Source organism: Gymnodraco acuticeps, unplaced genomic scaffold (assembly GCF_902827175.1).
Source record: "Gymnodraco acuticeps unplaced genomic scaffold, fGymAcu1.1, whole genome shotgun sequence".
NCBI classification, from domain to species: Eukaryota; Metazoa; Chordata; class Actinopteri; order Perciformes; family Bathydraconidae; genus Gymnodraco; species Gymnodraco acuticeps.
The window spans coordinates 389,718-412,574 of NW_022992317.1; the positions used below are offsets into that span (position 1 = coordinate 389,718).

Genomic DNA, 22,857 nt, shown 5'->3' on the forward strand with positions numbered 1-22,857 from the left:
TTTGAGAAAAAGTCATAATTTTGACATTTTGAGAAAAAGTCCTACTTAAGTGCAATATTTGGCAAAAAAATATCTGACTTAATTTCCTGTTTTTATAAATAACGTTCCTCTATTTCATTATATCTTTAATACAATATTTTAGAAAATCTGTATTTCTTGTTATCTTTTACATTTTTGATGTTGACGTTATTAATTAAATTCTTATGTTAATATAAATATTTGTAATCTCTTTTTATATTTTATTCGACAATTTGCTATTTTTTCTGGTGTTTATATAAATGTATTTTATTGGTTATTTACTTTAAATTCTTATATTTAAAAAAATATCTTTATTTTATCCTCATATTTCATCTTAAATGAAGCAACTATCACAACTCTGATTGCTGATTGATTATTAAAGAAGAGAAAACAGCTGTAGAAGATGTTTGTTTTGTGAAACTGTTGTTGTTGTTGTGGTGTTGGTGTCTTACTGCCGGATGTTCTTGATGATGGTCTCCATCACCTCCTCCCAGCCGTACGCCTTCACAGAGTGGATGTTCTCCACGATCTCCGAGGTGAGAGCCAGGCGGCGGCTGATCAGTCCGCCTCGCTCCGCCCTGTTCACACAGTTTAACATCAACAACTCAAACTCCAATGCATGCAGGCAAACAACAATAAACAACAACACAAATAGAATACTGTGTCTCGTGGGGAATTGTGTTTTGTTGCAGCTGATTTGAATGAAATACAATTTTAAAAAAGGGTAGAAATATTTGTTTAAAAGTAAGGATGTGCAACAAAACAATAAAATAAAATCTCTATATTAACATAATAAGTAACATTGTCAAATATAACTTGTATATAACAGTATGCATTGGTGTATTGAATAATAAGGATTTATGTAACACCTTCTTAGATACAAAGTGTGTGTGTGTGTGTGTGTGTGTGTGTGTGTGTGTGTGTGTGTGTGTGTGTGTGTGTGTGTGTGTGTGTGTGTGTGTGTGTGTGTGTGTGTGTGTGTGTGTGTGAAAGTAGAAGTGCCAGAGAGAAGGAATACTCTGTTACTCTGATTTAAAAGTTGATTATATTTCACATCATTAATCAAAAACTAAAGGTATTAAATAATTATAGTGGAGTAGAATAAAATGGAAATGTAAGTAAATCAAATAAAGTATAAGTACCTCAAAACTCTACTTAAGTACAGTACTTGAGTAAATGTACTTAGTTACTTTACACACATATAAATGAAATCTGAATAATTATGGGTAGTATCTGAATAAGAAATAAAAAAACGGAATTAGTTCGTTTTAAAGGAAGTATTTATCTATGTTACAATGAGTGTGTGTGTGTGTGTGTGTGTGTGTGTGTGTGTGTGTGTGTGTGTGTGTGTGTGTGTGTGTGTGTGTGTGTGTGTGTGTGTGTGTGTGTGTGTGTGTGTGTGTGTGTGTGTGTGTGCTTACTCACCGGTGCGGTCCCATCTTCTGGGAGAGCCAGGCCTGGATGATGCCCAGCAGAGTGAGAGTGGCCAGCGCACAGAAGCCGTTCACCTCGATCAGCTCCCAGAGCAGCCCCACACACAGGATGCACTGCAGGGGGGTGATCCACACGAAGTGGGCCAGACCCAGGCTCTGACACACACACACACACACACACAACATTACATGTTACTTGTTAGACGCTTTTATCCAAAGCGACTTACATACATTCAGTACTGTGGACAATCCCCACAGGAGCAATTTAGGGTGAAATGTCTCAGGGACACAACGACATGCTGACTGCAGTGGACACACACACACACACACACACACACACACACACACACACACACACACACACACACACACACACACACACACACACACACACACACACACACACACACACACACACACACACACACCACACACACACACACACACACACACACACCACACACACACACACACACACACACACACACACACACACACACACACACACCACACACACACACACACACACACACACACACACACACACACACACACACACACACACACACACACACACACACAGAGAGAGAGGCCATGAGTGTGCATGGGGTAACTGGAACATGCATTTTATTAAAAAGGAGCAAGATGCTGCAGGAATCCGAAAAACCCGGGAAATGAGATAGCATTCTTTGGCCTCGTCTCGAAACCAATGTTTTAAATTCCTGAATAAAGGTCTGTGGTCAACACAAGCCTCGGAAACGTTGATGTTTTTTCTACGAAATGAAACCGTAAATATCCCACTGAATACATAGCATTTATGGTTGCTAATAAGTGCTAAATTAGACTGACATCAACATGTCGGGAAAAGGTAAGCGCTGGAAAAACGTAAAAGTAGGAAGCTGGAGGAACGTTGAAGTCATGTGACAGCGGTGTTGTTCCTAACAAAGCATTTGACGTCCAGATTTTGATCTTTAAAATGTAAAAAAGTGTTGTTAATTTCAGCTGCAACTGATTATCATTTTGGATAAATCTGTTGAATATTGTCTTGAATATTTTCTTGATTATTTGGTCTAATAATTTTGGTCTATAAAAAGCCCTATAGAGGCCAGTCATAAAGCTGAAGCAACCAGAACACATTTACAGTTAAGAAACAAAAATCATAGACTTGTTCCTGTTATACTTAAGAATAATTACTGAAACAGATTAATCGATTCTAAAATCAATTGGATTCAATAGTATTGTCGAGGGAGCCAGGGCGATGTTATCACTGGCTCGGTGTACAAAAATACGTCAACTTCACCACTTGACACTTCACAGCTAGGAAATGTCTTCTTGCTCTTGACCACAGAGAGGTCAAAGGTCAGGTTCAAGGACAACTCAGCTGTGAACTTTACTGTGTTTCGGTTTCATGATTTAGACTGTAGACTTAAAATGAGTAGTAGTGCATTCAGTCATTCTCTATTCCTCAACACTTTTTCTAATAGCCCTGCATGTGAGGAATCATGTGATCACAATGTTGAAATAAGCCAATATAATTTACATTTCAGCCGTTATTGTAACGCAACTACCTTTTGCGGTAACTAATAACGTTACTAGTTACCTATCCCCATTCAGTAACGCCGTTATAGTTACTGTGATTTAAATGTGTGCGTTACTGCGTTACATTATGTGATCCAACTGAACCGAATCTCCCTGCGGATGTAATTTACAGGCGAATAGACAGAATAGACGATGTCCTCTCACAGCACCATGGAAAAGTGAAAGTGACCAGAGAGGAGTGATGATTGGTTAACGCGGGGTAACATTTCAGGGTAAGCCAATCAGAGACAGAGTTGGGCGGGTCTTGCCTTATGGGGAAAATACACAGACACACAAACACTTGCTAACACACACACATACACGGCAACACCCACCACCAGCACACACGCACACACTATGGCAGATGCAAGTATCAGCGAGAGCAGCAGCGCATTTACAACTTGGAGATATAACCACTATTTTCAATGTGTGGGGATAAAGGACGCAAAAAGTATGACGGTCAAATGTAAACTGTGCAGACAGAAAGCATTGTCCACATCGAATAACAGCCAATCTCCTGAAGCACCTAAATATGCAGCTACATGTGGGGAGTTGTCTTTTCTCTTACGGTGCCACAGAACAACACAAAAACTTGTATTTGTGTTATTATTATTTTTAAAGTAAAGTAATTTGTTACTAGTTACTTTTATAATTTAGTAACTAATAAAGTAACTAGTTACTTTTTTGAGAGCAGTAACTATAACTAACTTTTTTAAAGCAACTTGCCCAACACTGCATTTCAAGTACGTTTCCAACAACAGAGATCCCCAACATCAACAACTTAACACATTTAGTGTCCCCTGGTTTCTGTTGTGTTTGTAGCTTCTTGCAGCGCTTTCAGTAAACCTGCATGTTTTGTCAGGTTGGTGAATGTTTTCAAAACGCTGCATGTGTTTTGGCACATTCATGTTTTTATATTTGCATCGTTTTTTAAACTGGAGCGTGTTTCTCCTAATGGAAGTGCTTTGGGCCGTTGAAGCGTGTTTGCACCTGTTGGCCACCACAGCTTAAAGCTAACAATATGCAACACTTATAACATACTGTATGTTTTCGGCAGGTATTGCTTTAAATCAAACAAATATATGAACCTGATCCTACTGAAAAAGAAAAGACATTTCCAGCGATCAGGCAAAGTGGTTTTCCACAGATTAAGATGCACCTTCATCTACACACCACACACACACACACACACACACACACACACACACACACACACACACACACACACACACACACACACACACACACACACACACACACACACACACACACACACACACACACACACACACACACACACACACACACACACACACACACACACACACACACACACACACACACACACACACACACACACACACACACACACACACACAGACAGACACAGTAACCCCCACCAGTCATTATAAAGGGAGAGTGGTCACATCCAAGCCCGGGTGATAATTGTCTCAAAGCGAGTTGCAGAGTGTTTCCACATTCAACGCCTCAGTGAGACCAAAGGCAAGTCTGAGTTCAATCCACACACACACACACACACACACACAACACACACACACACACACACACACACACACACACACACACACACACACACACACACACACCTTGCATAATCAGTTTTTCAATACAGGTTCACAGCGCCAGAAACCACTTTCTTTGAGTACGCACCTATCTGTGTGTTGTGCTTGTAAACACGTGTGTATTGTTCTTAGTCTATTGTCCTAATGGCCCCTCAATATGAAGAACACTTGGCTGTGTGTTGGGTAATACAATGGATTCAGTGAAGTGAGTGAGGGTGTGAACTGTCATTCTTATTCTCCCTCATCGTGTCGCAAACAAAAACATTTCCCGGGCTTCTTCAGAGTGGAAAACTACAGCTCTGATCCTCTGGCCTGAAAAAGGGACCTGACTTTTGGTTAGTTGTCTCACATTGAAAAGTCCATTTTAAGTTGTATTACCTCAAATGAAAGGGTTGTCCCCATCCCACATGGGTAAAGAAGTAGCCTTGCTTAACCCTTATCTGTTTTTCTACTATAGTCTGTACTTTGCATTGTAACATCAGCATCTGATTTTCTATTATTAATGTCACTGTTTCATATTTGATTCCCACTTTATGGCTGTGTGTTGTTTGTAGTGTCTTGTCTTCTTTACAAATAAAAACTGTTAATTCAACAATGTGTTTCAAAAGTTTGGCAATTGTTTTAAACGCTGCACTTTCTGTCACATACTATACTTCATAGTACACTCAAATCTTATTTAGCAATTAGTGTCTGTTCTATTTCAAAACATTTAGTGGTTTTGAGGGTTCTTTTATTTTGTTAGCTCCACTTCACCATTAGTCGTAGCCTAGAGTTTATAATGTATTCACATGTCACGCTTCAATCTTCTTAAAGGTGGGGTAGGTCATTTTGGAGAAACCAGCTCGAGTGCGCTAGAATTTGAAAATACACAGCCGGAACAAATCTGCCACTTCCTCACAGAGCCCCTCCTCCAACACACACGAACGCGCACATGACCAATGAGGGCACGAGATAAGTTTGTGCCCAGATGGAAGGCTGACAGGCAGGTAGGCCATCCAGTTACTTTAGCCGGCTCAGATGATTGGTCGTGCTTTTTACAGCTTCGGCTTCCACAGATGAAATATTTGTATGGATTTTTTGTCAAAGCACTTCAGATATTCATTGCTATCGGGATGTTAAGAGCATTCCATGGAAGTGTATCTCGAGCCGGTTTCTCAAACTTACCCCACCTTTAAATGTGTTCATTAAAAAGGTTTTAGTTGTGATTAAAGATTCTTTAACACACAGTGAAATATGCATTACTTGCAACCCAACCAAACACTTTTTGACAAGTACCTTACATATGGATTTAAAGCATTCAAATTGACATTAAAGAGGACATATTATGCTTTAAGTGTGTGTGAGAGAAACTCCCCCTGGAGAGAACACCATCATTATAGCCTTTGCAGACCATTTACATGCACAGAAACCTATAGAACCCACTACAGGAAAGGGAAACCCCTAAAAGCATAACAGGGCGGCTCGAGTTAACATCAAATCTAACTAAATATTCGTGTTTTCTCACCTCATCGAGCTTGTTGAGGTGAGCCGACATCAGACTGACCAGATCACCCGTGCTGATCTTATCCAACACCCGGCTCGACAGCTTCAGGGTCTGAAAGGGTCAAAGGTCAGGAGTCAATATGAAGCACAAAGGGTAGAAAGTGAAATGTCTGAGGGGAAGCCGGGGACACCAGAGAGCTTTCTGGGAATGTTTAGTCATGCACGCTGAACATAGAGGAAGCATTGGGCATATCTGAGTGTCAGATATTAAAAACAATAACAAAGATAAAAGCAGACAAAAGCTCATGCACAATGTTTAACTATCTTATCAGCTCAGCTGTTCCAGGAACTGGTTGTTACAGGAGATATTTTATGTAGCGAGCGTCTGATTCATGTGGGATCAGAGAAAAGGATTACAGTAACACTCCACAACATTTCAGAGGCAAATATTGGACTTTATATAGTCTCAAGATATAGAATAAGACTTATAGAAATACATTAAAGGCCCCTATCATACTGTTTTTCATCAATATATCACAGGGCTCAGATATATACAGAGCATGTCTCTGATTGGCTGAAACACCAAACAGATCATTGCAGCATCCCATAATCCCCTCTGTTTCAGCCCTGTTTCCAAAGTGCTGATTCTCTGTCTGTTACTTTAGATGAAAGTAAGGAGCCCCTCCCCACGCCCCTCCGAGAGAGATTTGGTTACAAAGAACTCAATGGTGCTCTAGGAGGAGATTCAGGTGATAAGGTGGGGGGGGGGGGGGGAAATTGTCTCAACTTGTGAAGATCATTTTAGGTTTTTAAAACACATACCCCCATCACCCCAGCCACAAACTGCTCAGTATCAGGTCTAAAACCACCAGACTCAGAGACAGTTTCATCCCACAGAACATAAGCAGGGATGCAAACTCATCAGGTATGAAAAAGGTGACAAACATCCGAGCCCCCCGACCCCACGGAATATCGGCTTTAAAATGAGGAATAACAGGATTTTAGCAGTCAGAACAACTAAAGCAGCAGGTAATAATAACAGAAATGCCAAAGAGTCACATCTAATAGAAATATATAAAAGCATTTATTTTAATTGTGGAGCAGTCAGTTTATAATTCTGGCTGTTGAGCATTTTGAAAATGTATTTTCATGCCTCTGTGCAAGGCGTAGTCTTTCTATCTGTATTGCCACTGGTGTAAAGTAACTAAGTTCATAAACTCAAGTACTACTTGGGTACAATTTTGAGATACTTGTACTTTATTTAAGTATTTCAATGTTTTGCTACTGTGTACTCCACTACAGTTCAGAGGTAAACGGTGTACTTTTCCTCCACTACATGTATTTAATACCTTTAGTTACTTCACAGATGTGGATGAATGATGTGAAATCTAATCAAGTGTTGAATCAGACTTTAGTTCCACCTGGAGTAAATCCACCAGCTACCCTGCAGTATACAAAGTCATTCAAACTAGCTGCACCTTTACCAGCTTTGAGAACACTTTCATGATCAATCATTATAAAACATATCATATATATTATTCTGAAATGGACCAATCTGCACAACGACTACTTTTACTGTCTTTCACTATATTTTGATGAGAATACTTTTCTACTTTTATTTGAGGAACATTTTTATTACAGAATTGTTCCTACATTCTGGTATTTCTACTTTTACTCAAGTAGGCCTACAAGACCTGAGTACTTCTACTTTTACTCAAGTACAAGATCTGAGTAATTCTACTTTTACTCAAGTACAAGATCTGAGTAATTCTACTTTTACTCAAGTACAAGATCTGAGTACTTCTACTTTTACTCTAGTACAAGATCTGAGTAATTCTACTTTTACTCAAGTACAAGATCTATACTTATACCACCTCCGTTTATAGCCTATGAAAAAAACGATTAGAAAACGAAAGCTAACGTTAGCACATAGTGACAATGTATGCTAGCTAGCTAGCTCAACGATAATATTGCGACAGAAACACTTTTCAGTGCACATCACGCTCTGCCGCTCTGACAGGGAGCTCTGCTCTGAACACCTGAACGGCCCGTTCTAACAGCTGTTCACCAGCGGTCCAACACAGTGACTCCGGACCACACAGTTAATATTAATGAACGCACCCGTAGGTAATGTAGCTGCTGAAGCTACACCCTCATACCGGAGCAGCAGGGCCTTATTATACATCGATGAGCAGAGCCGACAGGCAGGAAGTCTCGAGCTTCATTATAATATATAAAAAAAGAACACCTTGCGTGTCATGATGGCACATAACGGCTCGCGGCCGCAGATTACTCCGGGTCCCAGACCCCCCCCATACCCCACAAATATTTGTATTGCAGATCTACATGAATCACACAAACGACCTATTTTGGATTCAAAACGGCGAATTTCGCCGAAAGGTGACAAGTTTGCATCCCTGATAAGACTGTTAAACACCTGCACTTTTGAAAGAACATCCATAAACATTCACATCTTGCAAATTATTTATCTAACATCTTATATTCCATTCACTTGAATATAGACTCTTCCTGCACTAATGTATATGTTATATTTGTCCTAAGTTGTTCATCGACATATCTACTGTGCTAATGACAATAAAAGCCTTGAATCTTGAATAAATTAACAACCAATGCCATAAATAACACCTCGTCTTCCCCTTACCTTCTTGTATATGAGACTAAAGAGTGCGATGCGGATCTGCATGCCCAGGTGGTGCAGGCCGAAGATGGCGGGTTGCAGCAGGAGGAAGCGGGCGGTGAAGAGGAGGCAGAGGCCGAGGGCCAGGAAGTATCCCTGACTTCGCTCCGGAGCGTGGAACGGGTCGAAGGAGGCTATGATGCGCCCGAGGAGTTGAGGCTGCACCGTCTTCGAAGCCTCCTGCAACGAGGCGCGGGAGAAAGAGAGAAGATGTACACACTTTACCATCAACAACTCACAGCAGCAATTCAGAAGTAACCATAGGCATAAAGGTACAATTCCTACATCCAATGCATGCAGACAAACAAGAATAAACAAGAATATAAGAAATAGAATACTGTTTGTCTCGTGGGAAATTATGTTTTGTTGCAGCTGATTTTAATGAAATACAATTTTTAAGTAAGGATGTGCAACAAAACAATAAAATAAAATGTTACTTATGTAAACACAGTAGTTAAAGTAAAATACCAAATACAAGTTCATTTAAAAAATATCTACTTTAACATTACATATATCTACGTCAGCTTTCTGGTGCCCTTGGAGCATAAGAGTCAACTCCTAGTAGGGCGGCACAATTAAAAATTGTATCGAAATCACAACATGGACGAGTGCAATATCCATATCCATCCATGCCATCAGCCTACCTGCAAATACGATAAGATCCACCAATGACAGTGGCTAATTGCAGAAACTATGTAATGTCACAGCAACACAAACAGAACATTTGTCAGTGTGGAGGTTTACATGTAACTGTGTGGTGTTAAAAAGTTAAAGCATGAATTCTTATGTGACAGTAAATCATGATAAAGTGGGATGTAGTGCAATTCTTGGATTTAGTTTTTGTCAAGTAACCTGAAGTACTTTCCTTATTTTGAGATTTGCTTGAGGTCCTGTGATTAGTTATTTAATAGTAATTGTTTTATAATGAACAAAAAGTGTAATTAAAGGTCCCATGTCATGGCAATTTCTACTGATCATAATTCCATTGTTGAGGTCTACTAGAATAGATTTATATTGCTCAATGTTCCAAACTCACATTGGTTTCTCATACAGCATCTCTGTATAGTATGTGTATTCACTCTCTGTCCTAAACGGCTTGTTGGAGCTCCTGCCCCCCCCTCCCTGTGAGCCCAGTGGCCGTCTGCGAGACAGCGAAACCCAGCCCGAACACACACACACACACCCGCAGCCTGGCTGGGAGTTTGTGTGTGTGCGCTCACACACCGACTCACAGCCTTACCGCGTCCCGCCGTCTCAGGGAGGAGAAATCGGCAGAGCTGCAGCTGAGAAAAGATTGAATGTGTGTGTGTGCGTGTGCGTGTGCGTGTGCGTGTGCGTGTGCGTGTGTGTGTGCGGAGCCGTTATGGTAACTTAACATAACGGCTCTGACTCTGCAGACCGTTTACATGCAGAAAAACCTTCATAACACACAAGGGGACGGGTAATAACCAGAAAAGCATGACATGGGACCTTTAAATAATTTACTTTCCACGTTTTTCGATGCCGTCACTTTAGAAAGAAAAAAACAAATCAGAATCGGTATGTCAAATCTAAAATATTGGAATCAGCAGAACACTTTTTAAAATCAGTGCCTCTCTGATGATATGTTGATATGTTGTAGCACATGTCACACATAAACAATGATTAGAAAAGGAATGCTACTTTTAGGTAAAGGAACGTAGCGTAAAAAAATAAATCATTGGGCATTTCTGTGCCAAGGTGCATGGTTATATTTTCACTCCTATGTTTATTTACATTGTGAATCAGTTCTGCATTAAAATACATATTGTGATATACTCCATGAGTTAGTCTGAAACACCCAATGCTGCACCACTTCTATCTATTAATCTATATTTGGATCAGCTGACCAAAAGGCCCAATATAGCAGGACATCAGTGTCACAATTGAACCATAACATAAACTGGGGTTACACTAAATATCTAACATTAGTATTATATATAGTAGTATATAAGGTGCCCTCATATTAAATGCATCATTATTAAGAACATTAAAATCAGTTCCCCGGAGCGTTTCAGTTTTTTCCTGCTCAGCCTCTAACAGGCATTCTCGTCGTCATGGCAACCACCAAAACCAAAGGCACTGAGTGCGCCCCCCCCCGTCCTGTTAACTCCGGACAGAGAGAGGGTCTGCGACACAGAGGTGAGACATGCTTCTGATTAGTGTGCGTCATCATGGCACTGTGGCTCTATAGGCACACACACACACACACACACACACACACACACACACACACACACACACACACACACACACCACACACACACACACACACACACACACACACACACACACACACACACACACACACACACACACACACACCACACACACACACACACACACACACACACACACACACACACACACACACACACACACACACACACACACACACACACACACACACACACACACACACACACACACACACACACACACACACAACACACACACACACACACACACACACACACACACACACACCACACACACACACACACACACACACACACACACACACACACACACACACATTTTTTGTTCCATTCTAAAAATGAGCAACTGCAATTTTATGATACGATTACATTACTAAATTACAAAGTTGGAATTTGGTATAAATGCCAGTATTTATTATAAAATAAAAACATTAGCTCTACTCAAACACTTACCTATAAAGTGCTTAACCTACTTTACCTCAAGTGTTGGACAAAAGAAAACCTGTAGTGGAATTTCTTGACTAACCCTAACCCTTTTTATCTGTTCATTCAAAGAGTGTGTGTGTGTCTTCTTAAATCCATTGACCTGTTCTAAGTGATTACAATAATCATGTTTGAGTTCTAAAACATTTGCCAATAGATGTCAGTAGACAAGTTCTGGATGCTTTGGTTCTGTCGCAGCTTGATTATTGTTTGGATATATGGTCTAGTGCTGCAGAAAAAGATTTAAAGGGGACCTATCATGCAAAATGCACTTTTTGAAGTCTTGTATACATAACTATGTGTCCCGGTGTGTCGGGGAACTCACGCAGCGTCAGGAAATAAAACCCTCTCTCTTTTCCTCCGTACCCAAATCTCTAAAAACGGGGAACAACGGAGCTGATCCAGATTTGCGTCCGATATGACGTAATATCTGAAATGTGGACCCACGGCCCAATCAGAAACGTTGCTATCAGAAACAATGCCCGACTGTTTTGGACGTAATATGGTCGGTGTTTACATTAGCATCGCTAACACTCAGAGCTAACCTGTACTGGAGAGCATGTGTGTGAAGAAGCAGGAAGTAAAAAGGAACTCACCTTGTGGTATAACCGGCAAGAGAGAAAGCCTTTGAGCTCCAAACTGTTTCAGAGAGAATCCTTGATAATCCATGATATGGCGTTTCATCACGGCAGCATTTAGTTTAGACAGTAGCTGCCGGGTCCCGCATGAGCTCAGACCCCTCCTCTTTAAAGCTTTATACCCAAATCAGCACTTTTGAAACAGGAAGTGAAATAGAGGGATATGAGGCATGGCTAGAATTATCTGTTTGGTATTTGGAGCAAAACACTTCATAGACATGTTTTTTATATATCTGAGACCTATGCTATTGCCTACAAATAGCGTGATAGCTGACCTTTAAACAAACTACAAGTAGCACAAAATAAGGCAGCACAATGTGCACTGCAGTGCTCCCACAGAACCAGAGTAACTGAACTGCTGGAGACACTGAAATGGTTAAGTGTCAGACAGAGGTCTACTTATATTTTGTTACATTTTGTTACAGTGACTCACTCACCACATATATTATCACAAAGGTTTATAGCGCAGTATGCTCAACATAACTATCAAACACGACATACAATAGAAGGAAGGTTTGTATTACCCAAATCTAAATCAAATATGAGACAGAAAACAGTCAGTTACAGAGCCATGGTCCGCTGGAACTCTTCACCCGTCCATATCATTCAGGAACATTCTCAAGTACATTTCAAAAGGTTGCTAAAATAATATTTAAGTATTATAACATTTGAACTGTGCCTGTGGCTATGTATGCATATATTATTATGTACACTTATTTGTATTTACTTTTGTTTGGCGATAATTGGATAACCATTTTAGTTTTCATTTCATACAGCACTGTACATTGCATGAAATGATGAGCTGTTTCGTTTTGTTTGAACATGTTTTGTGTGTGTGAGGACCCCAGGAAGAATAGCCAATGCTCATGCTAGTGCTAATGGTCATTCAATGTATTCTGTGTAACTGAATATATCAGAAATGTCCGTAAAGACACCTTTCTGGCACCCCGAAATAATATACAAAATAAAACACCCAGAAAGACATTCTGTCACAAAGTGTATCAGATGGGTTTCTCCAGAGACTCACCCCGAGGTAGAGGAGGACGCCGAAGAAGGCGAAGGGTCCGATGAAGCATCGTGCCAGCGCTCTCATCAGCCTGGGCTTGTTCTTGGCTGAAACTGAAGCCACCTCTCTGTCCCATTCTCTGCAGACAGGAGTCACAACACAGTTAAGAGAGATTAACACTTCCACCAGACCAACGCCAGCAGAGTTCGGCTCTTCTGTTTGTCCTTACTACGACTCTGGCAACAAACCAGCTGTCCTGTCTTGGCTTTGGCTGGAGATTCAGTCACAAAACAAGAAGCTAGTAGTAGTGCAGTTATAGATAGATAGATAGATAGATAGATAGATAGATAGATAGATAGATAGATAGATAGATAGATAGATAGATAGATAGATAGATAGATAGATAGATAGATAGATAGATAGATAGAATCCTTTATTGTCATTATACAGGTACAATGAGATGAGTAGAGCTACTGGGGAAGAAATTGTCTTTAAATTATTCATCTATGATTGAGTTGTTGGGATTATTAAGCCTTCAATGGGAAAGCCATTTGGAAACACATTCACACACAGTTGGCATATAAATAAAATATGTTAATATACTACTTTACCAACAAACCAGCTGGTTCACCTTACCCCAAACACACAATTGGACATGTTGAATGCATAGGTTGAGGATCGAAACACCGACTTTCCATTTGAGGATCACTAACTCTTCAGCTAATGCATTTATTTATATATTCTTACATTGTTAGAACTTCTTTGGCTATCAATTGGAGAGTCATTTGGAAACAAACACATATAAATAAAACATGTACATGTACTAATTTCCCAACAAACCAGCTGTCCATCTAACTTTGGCTGGAGAATCGATGACAAAACGCAAAGCTTTTCCCGTTTTATCAACTCTTAATGCGCTTCTTCACACGTATAAGTCAGCATTAACGCTTTCACACCCTGTCATACAGAGGCAAAGGCTGCCATGAAAGGGGAAACCAACATTCACGCATCGTTGGACATGCTATCGGGAGCAATTTGGGGTTAGGTGTATTAGCAAGGACACTTTTTTAGTACATCTCAATGTTTTTAATAGTTTTTTTACATACTCGTAACTAGATTTTGTAAATGGTTTCATTAGCAATCTCAGACTATGGCAATGTAGCCTTTCACGGCCTATTGTACTCAACATAAATTCCTACATTTATTTCAATTCTAACATTTTAATTTACACTAGGGTAACATTTTCTTAACTTCAATTTCTTTCTAGCTCTTGATTTGCACAATACCAATTTTTTTGGTGCGATGAAATTGTAGGAGCCATTTAACGGAGGTTATTATATGAGTTTTTATTTTAATTGTTTAACTTGTCTTATTAGTATACATGGCCTACAGATATTATGTGTTGAATATGTATCTACTCACCTTAGTTGTTTACGCCCCCGAATATATTTGTTGACACCCCTTGGTCTCCTATCTGCTATATTATGTCTGTTTATGGGGAAGGGGTTGGTTTTAGACGAGGGAAGCAAAACCAGTTCAACTGATGTGTAGTGGCTTAAAAGTTTCTAGAGCAGCAATTTCCAACATACGGGGGTGGGATGCAACACACCAGACACACTGAGAAGGCGAGATGTATGCTGCAGTGCAAAATAAATGTATTCATCTTGAAAAATGGATTATTTGTGCGTTGAAATCACAGCCCCGTATGTTGGAAGTGGCTGCTCTTGAAACGTTTAAGCCATAACAAAAGGCTGGACTGAGCTGAACCGAGTCTGATGGAGGGCTGACGGTACACAGCATGTTTTAATGGAAGCTAAAGTTCACATTCCCAGAAGCCTTCACTGTTTGCCTGATCGGAATAGTGAAAGCGAAATCACCCACCGCCTCTCATTCATCACCCGGCGGGCACCGGGCCCTCTGTAAAGGTCGGCTTTTTAACATCCATTTACATTAACCGGCTTGTTGGCACCATTCATCGTGACGCAGAGCCCCGGTAACCGAGAGGCGAGGCTGCCGTTGTTAGGCAAAGTGAAATAAAAGAAAAGGAGACGCATGAGTATTTCAATTTCCTTTTTTCATTAAAGAAATACAAATGTATCAGTGGTGTACCACTTGTTTTGGTTTTGTTCCTTGTTTTGTAGCCTATATTTAGGTACAATTTTGTAGGTTATGCATGGATCGCTGACTCAGTTACCCATGTGTCATTCGCTTATTGTCAATGTCTGTGAAAAAGATGCAATAACTCAAAGATATTGTCATTTGCTCAGAGATTTTTTAGACCAGTAAAAGATAAGATGAAGAGAGGGGGGTCAATAGTAGAAAGCAACAACATGATGGAACAAATCTTTTAAAATGTGCCATTTGATGTAAAGAGAGAGACAGAAAAAGGGAATACAATAGCTAAATCAAGCTTGTGTTTAATAGATCCATTCAAGTAGGCACTTGAAGTTATGTCATGACGACTTGGCCATGACAAGGCTTTACAAATATAATTTTAAACCACTAAATGTATGTTTTATTTCAAGATGTTTAATAACTACTTTGAAGAGTAAAAGAATTCATGAAGAGTGAACGTTGGCTAATTCGTTAACATGCCAGATGTAAGAAATTCAAGCAAATCCAAGGTTCATTTAATTTGAGGAAACAGGTAGTGAGAGAAAAGATTAAGAGTGGTATGAGACAGGAAATAAGAGAGTAAGATGAACCCAGGGAGATCAAAAACGAATCGAAAGTGAGAGAAGAGTTAACCTTGTCCATCATTGGCTGCCGGGGTGTTTGTTTGGCACACACAGGTTTGGTTTATGTCTACCCCCTTTTAAATGCCAGCCCACAGAGGGAAGGATGGCTACTGTAAACACATGCAAAGGTCACGTATGAAAACATCATGGTAGCACGCTGCTAGGTTTAACTTTTCTCTGCAAAATCATCGAACATAAGGATTTAAACTCATGTAAGGTGGTCATGCATCTGTATATATAAATATGGTTGTAGTTGATACAGTAAAAAGTTACATATCTAGAGCACTTCTGCCATTTCTTTCACTATTTCTTTCGTCCTCTCGAGGTCGTCCTCAGACCCTCCATCGTTGCTTCCAGTCATCCCGGTTCTCCATACATCTGGCCAGTTCATTGGTACTTTGTGCTCCTGCGTCGTTCTTGAGTACGTCCACGTATGTTTGTGCGGGACGTCCTCGTGACCGATGCCCGTGTGTTGGTTCCCACAGCACCAATTTGCCGGCTGGCAGCTCTTGATGCCTTTGGCAATGTCCAGCTAGTCTCATTCTCCTGGCTGCAATTTTCTCGCTCACCCTTGGTATTCCCTCGTACAGGATGTTGTTGGTTACATGCACACTCTTGCTGATGTTAAGTACTGCTCGCAACATTCTGGTGTAGCATCCGTCTAGAGACTTTTGCAGGGTTGGCTTCAGGGTCCAGCATTCACTGCCTTTCGTCCAGCTCTTGAAAATGGGCTTGAAATGACTTAATTGAAATGCGAGTTTTTCACTATATGTTGAGATACGATTGATTGGTAGCATGAGACATATTTTCAAAGCAGTAACTTTAATGTATCATAGCAGGAAAAGCATGTGTAAATAATAACAGTAATGATGGCTACTTTCATATACAGTAGGAGTGCCTTGATAATATGCATGCTTCTCTGCAGTCATGGCTTCTTAAATGGAGCCGAGCCCTTGTTGATGTTATTATTTACCCCTGTGCTTTCCTGCTATAACATGTCAACATGTCTGATGTGAGAGGGCTCTACAGAATAAACTGACTTGTTGCTGTTTTGCATTTGGTCCTATTTTCTGCCATTTTGAGCGATTACTAGTCATTGGTGCAAAATTGCTTTTTCCCAAAGAAGCCTTTAGACCTCTGAGGTTCTGACGCCCAAATCTGATGATTACTATGAATGCTTTAAGATGTATGACTTGTGCAGGACATTGTTTGTGTTAAGCTAGCAGTCAATTTGAAAAGTGCCAAAACAAACAATGAAATGGACGCATAAATGTAAATATGGGTTATTTATGGTGATCATCTTAGTAACTTTAAGAGAAAATGTCCTGTTTCTAACTGCATTTTGAGCAAACTCTTGACTTCAAACATTATCTCCAACTATCAGCAGTATCATGGTCCTGTCAGAGTCCACATAGCCATACAGTAGCGCAGGAATGAGTCCTAAAACCTGGAAATGAGTCAGCATTTTAGCACTTCTGGGTTGCTTTCGCTCTTAGTCAATGAGTTATTGAATGGGTTTTGTTCTACAACATAAAATCGGGAGTCAATACCTCACTCTTTGTGTCTTACAAACATTGATTACCAGCAAATGAATAAATGAGACGGCATCATGGCAATCATTAGCCACCTTTAGCTTAGCTTACGTGACCGTTCTTGAGTTCAAAGTTCATAAAAGTGGTGTTTATACCTTTTATATCTTAAATGGGATAACTTTGACACAGAACTTATGTTCTCCTAAATCAATTGGACAAATCCTATTAGTACTTTATCAGGAAACCATGAGATGCTAACATCCAGATGGACCTGTTATCTAATACAGTATTCCCACTTAAACAGTAAATGACAGCCTGTTTTCTTTCTAAAGTTGCAGTCAATGTTCTTTCTTTATACTGACGGAAACTTTCTTGATAGCTTATCGAAAACAAGACGTCTTAGCTTTATTAAACCATTAACTAGACTTATACCTGAAGCCTTAGAACAAGACGGACTACAATTTCCAATCAGCTGCGATGTAAACATTCAAAAACAAGTCTTAAAAGTGCACAAACCTTTCGAGTCTCTCGGAGAGGTTGTCTGCCAGATCAAACGAAGGAGCCTTGTACACATCTGTCAGCTCCAACTTCTTCGTGAAGCCTTTTCTGAGCAGCGGTGACGTCCACCTGCAGGAACACCAGAGGGTTGTGTATCAACTGATTGAAGGTAGGACATCTATAGCAACATATGTGTATGTGCACTTTGACAATATGCTAATAAATAAACTCCTATGTACAAAAAAACGGACTCTTTGGTAAGTGAACATAGGAATGCATTGACTTACTATCAGCTGCTGTAAGACTCAGTGTACCAGTGGTGGAATATAGCAAATAAATATTACTTAAGTATTGTATTTAAGTACTATTTTCACATATTTGCACTTAACTTGAGTATTTCCATTGTATGTGACATATACTTCTACTCTAATACATGTAATAAAAAAAAGGAAATAATGTACATTTTTACTCCACTACTACTACTTTTTGCAAGTAATACTTATGTACTTCTACTTAAATAACATTTTAGAGTCATAACTTTTACGTTTAATGGACTTTTTTAAGAACCATAATACTTCTTCCACCATTTATTTGTACATAAAGTACATTTAACACACATACAATACCTTTTTAAGTGATTCAGTATTACTTGTATCAGATGTATTTGTTTGTTTGTGGTTGGAGGATAACCCTGTGGCATGAAAGCCACTGTTGTTGAGTGTCTGGGAGCTCTAGTGTAACAGAAGTAATCCCCGAGGTTTCACAGTAAGAATAATGACAGAGAGCGGACATCAGGTCAGATGTTTGCTAGTCTCTGTGGCTGAACCATTTAAAGAAAGGCTGGTGACATAAAGGAGATTACATCATCTGACTTTTGGAGTCTGCTTCTTTCTTTGGTGACCTTTCATTAGAGCTCAGTGCAGCTTAAACTGAAATCAGTGTGTGTTGTAATTTAAGAGGAAGGATATTCTAACATCACATGATTGAACCATAGAAAACTTAGATAAAGCAAAAACACGTCATTTTCATCAAAACGTCCTTTAAACTTGTCGTTAATGTTTGCTTATAAGGTCACATTTGTAATGCTATTAGCGTTTTAATACTTTTTGATTCAATGCTGTCAGATATTGATGATTTAGCAAACCCTCGGTGCGCCTACTCCCACCTGACAGCGTTTTCTAGAACACACTTAAACCGAGCAAAACGTACTTTTTGCGCACAGGCTAATCTGCAAAATGCGCATTTTATAAGCTAACAATCTACTTCCCAGTGCACTTTTGTATTGATTTACTCTTCTTTGGAAGCAAATTACGACGCAAATACATCATAAACAAACTTGTCAATCAGAAAACAGAATCATATTTGTACCTGAGCCCATGCAAAACTGGCAACACATATCTCAAAACACCGCCAAAAACGCTTAAAACTCAATGACCAAATACAGATATGTAGCAAGTGATTTAGTCGTTAATTACTCAAGATATAAATGTGCAAGTCACCAAATGAGCAGCTGCACCTTGCCGTCCAGAGATAATCAAAGGATGTAGAAGAAAACATGACTTACCAGAAGAAATATTTGGAGAGGAAGTTTGCATCTTCCACTGGTGACTTCTGCATATTAAGTGCGCCGCCAGTTTGCTTTCTTTGCACCTGAGTCTGTTCCTCAAGTCACATTTGCGCCTGTGTTATCTTCCACTTGTGTGCCTCCGGTAAATATGATGTCACGGTTTAGATATCTTCCTCCCCTCCGAGAGAAAAAACCCTGGTAAATATGATGTCACGGTTTAGATATCTTCCTCCCCTCCGAGAGAAAAAACCCTGGTATATATATATATCTATCTGTCCTGTGAGCGTCTCCAATGGTGCCACCTCCCCTCTGCTGCCTCTCCTTCAGACTGACAGTGAGAGGACAGGCCATCCTTTATTTATGAGCTCGCCAAAAAACGTGCACGTCAATGTCCACGCTGACGAGCATCAGGTCGCTTATTGTGGCAACAAGTGGAGAGGTGAAGCCAGCTGATCCAAACGAGGCCACTTCAGCTCACAGATATTGATCCAGGCAGGATGAACAGTCATCGTGTGAGGTCAGTGGGGAATATGCGCGTGCATGTTCAGAGGAAATGTAGTGTAGATTTGGGTGTGACTTTGATGCCTTAACAGGTACGTTTAGTTTGACTTTTAATAGATTTTATTCAGTCTTGTGAGTTATGTTGGTTTTTATTAAGTGTTTTTAATCATCAAAAAGTTATGAATAGCTCTTTATTCTCCAACTTCAAAAGGAGTAGGGGGATACATATTGGGAACACAGAAAACATCCCATGTCTGCTGTTTTAATTACTTACTATTATCATAATTTTGTAATGTATTTATGTATTATTTATATTTGTGCATATTTTTCTTATATATTGCATGTTGGTTTGTTTGATATGTTTGGGTCACTAAAACTGTTACCGAGAAAACTGCTATATAAATACTATTTGACCCTAAATACAACATTTTAAATAAATGAATAAAATGTCTTTTTTTTGTCTGACCTCTTTCATATCCATTGTGACCGTACTATTAATTATACTTAGTACGGTTATACTTATTATTTGATTATTCTAAACTGATTGTACTGTATGATTTCAGTCCTCACCTGTTCAAAGAAATACAAAATAAAATAAAAATACTTATATGATGCTGTGGATTGATTTAATGAGAGTATATGTAAAGCTGCTTAAAACTAAGTGTTTGAATTGTGCTATATAATAAATATGTCTTGCCTAAATTGCTTATCTTAGATTACAACCTCTTCATGTATCCACTACAGTTTTTAAATCACCCTTACTTGTAAAATCATTTTCAACACTTGGAGAAGGTCAATAAAGGAGACAATTGCTTTAAAAAACGCCTGAAGTATTGCAAACACAGACTACCAATAGTCCCAAACAAATAGAAAGTTAGTAAGGGCATTATTTGTAAATAGAGACATGAAGTGGTCTGATTTCCATGGACACGTATGCTCATACAGCATGAGGGAAGTCTCCTTTAGCTACTTACAGTATGTTACTATAACTGATAGGATAACTATGAAAGCGATAGTTGAAAGTTGCCAGAAGCTGCTCTACTTTTTAGTTGTGGCTTTGTTATGCTTCACTATCATTCACAAAAAAGAAGAAACAGTTCCAGGATATCTAAAACTATTTTTTATCAGTTTCAGGTTACGCACAGTTTCAGGAGAGGGAGGATCAAAACCTCCAGACATTCCTTCAGGGAACAGAGATAACACGTGAAGATGTGGTGAGACTTCACAATATCACCAAAACGGAGTGTTATCTTCAGTGTCAGCACTTCAGCTGGAGTGACTAACAGTGACACATCGGTCGGGTTCATCTTTTGGGGGAATTTAATATTTAGCTCATATTGATCCAACGTTTTTTGACGTAGCAGCAGGTTAGGTTTTTGTGCTATATTTCCTCAGTATTCATTACCTCCCAAACTATGTGCCCAAGATACAAAAAGACAAATACTGTCAGGAAAAGAATAAATCCAAATCAGGGTTTTGCTTGATGAATAATTATGATATTATGGGAGATGAGCTCCATGCGTTTTTAGTAATAAAGGGAAATAGTGGTTAAGAGAGCAGCTTTCGTTTTAGCTTTGACGTGGAGACGTGACCTGCAAGTTGCATTATACCTCCAACAGTGTCATATGAAAACACACACAAATGCCAAGACTAGTCTGTATGTTCAAGAAAGACCAAGGGGGGATACACAATATAGTGCAAACATGAATCAAAATATTAAAATATGCAGGACAAATTGCCTAAAAAACACATTGGATTATACAGAATAAACAAATGAAAAGGGACAGTTACCCCATTACTAATGAGACGAGTTGGAATTAAAGAATTGCAATATCTATTTTTTCCTGCTTCTTAAAAAGGTTATTGAAGTTAAACTGCGGGGTGCTTCTTAAAATGTTGCAAAACGTATACCCATTACTGCTGAAGGACATAAGGTAACGTGTCTCTGACTTAGAGGAAAGACTGACCTCTGCTGGACAATTACTGTCCCTTGCAGCAAGATAACATTTCATCCCAAAGCATGGCATTTCAGAAGTTTCAGAAGCAAGTTATGCATACATCGTTATAAATAATGACAGTCCGAACCCAACCATCTATTTTGAGCCTTGGTAGGAACCAATCCTGGGACATTTGATTCATTATTGACATTCGAAGCTTGCTTTTTAAATACAGCATGCCAAGTTTAATGTATTTAAAAAGGACCTGCACATCCTGCCTGTAAGTGTTTTACCTAAACTCTTTTAAAAATATATTTTACAAGCAACATTGTCAGAAGAAAATCATATTTTCAGCTCCTTAAATATTGGGGTTTGATGCATTTTTCTGTTATGAAACTGAATAGCATTTGGTAATTGGACAGACAAATATATATTTATATACATCACCTTGAGAAACTTCAATGGACGTATGACATTACATTCTGACATTTAAAATATTTTTTAGATGAAACCCAACCTCAATATGTTATGTATTAAAAATGAGGAATCCAATCAACAAGTGAAATATATTTAATTGATTGTATTGATGTGAGATGTACACTAGAAAGAGCACTCACCTGCCATATCCACTTATCCAGAGTAGCCTTTGGACACAAAAACAAAAGCGTTAACATTAATCATGAGTTGAAACAGCATCAAACTAGCATAAGATAGCATAGAAGCATTCACAGCTAAAGACCAAATGCGTCTATCAGAGGTGGGAGAAGTACTCAGATATTGTACTTGAGTAAAAGTAGAAGTAGGCCTACTCAGATCTTGTACTTGAGTAAAAGTAGAAGTACTCAGATCTTGTACTTGAGTAAAAGTAGAAGTACTCAGAACTTGTACTTGAGTAAAAGTAGAAGTGCTCAGATCTTGTACTTGAGTA

At 39.3% G+C, this 22,857-nt stretch overlaps 1 protein-coding gene across 1 annotated transcript in view; it reads right to left on the minus strand.

Annotated features, from left to right (window-relative positions):
- The window catches only part of cftr (CF transmembrane conductance regulator), a 62,419-nt gene extending 42,609 nt beyond the window's left edge, over nucleotides 1–19,810 (minus strand). Inside the window, exons 1-7 of the mRNA XM_034208417.1 lie at nucleotides 19,489–19,810; nucleotides 17,943–18,053; nucleotides 13,178–13,295; nucleotides 8,757–8,972; nucleotides 6,117–6,206; nucleotides 1,444–1,607; nucleotides 471–596 (exon numbers count right to left, since the gene is read on the minus strand). Coding sequence (XP_034064308.1) covers nucleotides 471–596; nucleotides 1,444–1,607; nucleotides 6,117–6,206; nucleotides 8,757–8,972; nucleotides 13,178–13,295; nucleotides 17,943–18,053; nucleotides 19,489–19,541 — 878 coding nt within the window. The 5' untranslated portion in view covers nucleotides 19,542–19,810. The remainder of the gene's footprint in view (nucleotides 1–470; nucleotides 597–1,443; nucleotides 1,608–6,116; nucleotides 6,207–8,756; nucleotides 8,973–13,177; nucleotides 13,296–17,942; nucleotides 18,054–19,488) is intronic.
- Nucleotides 19,811–22,857: the final 3,047 nt, after the last annotated feature.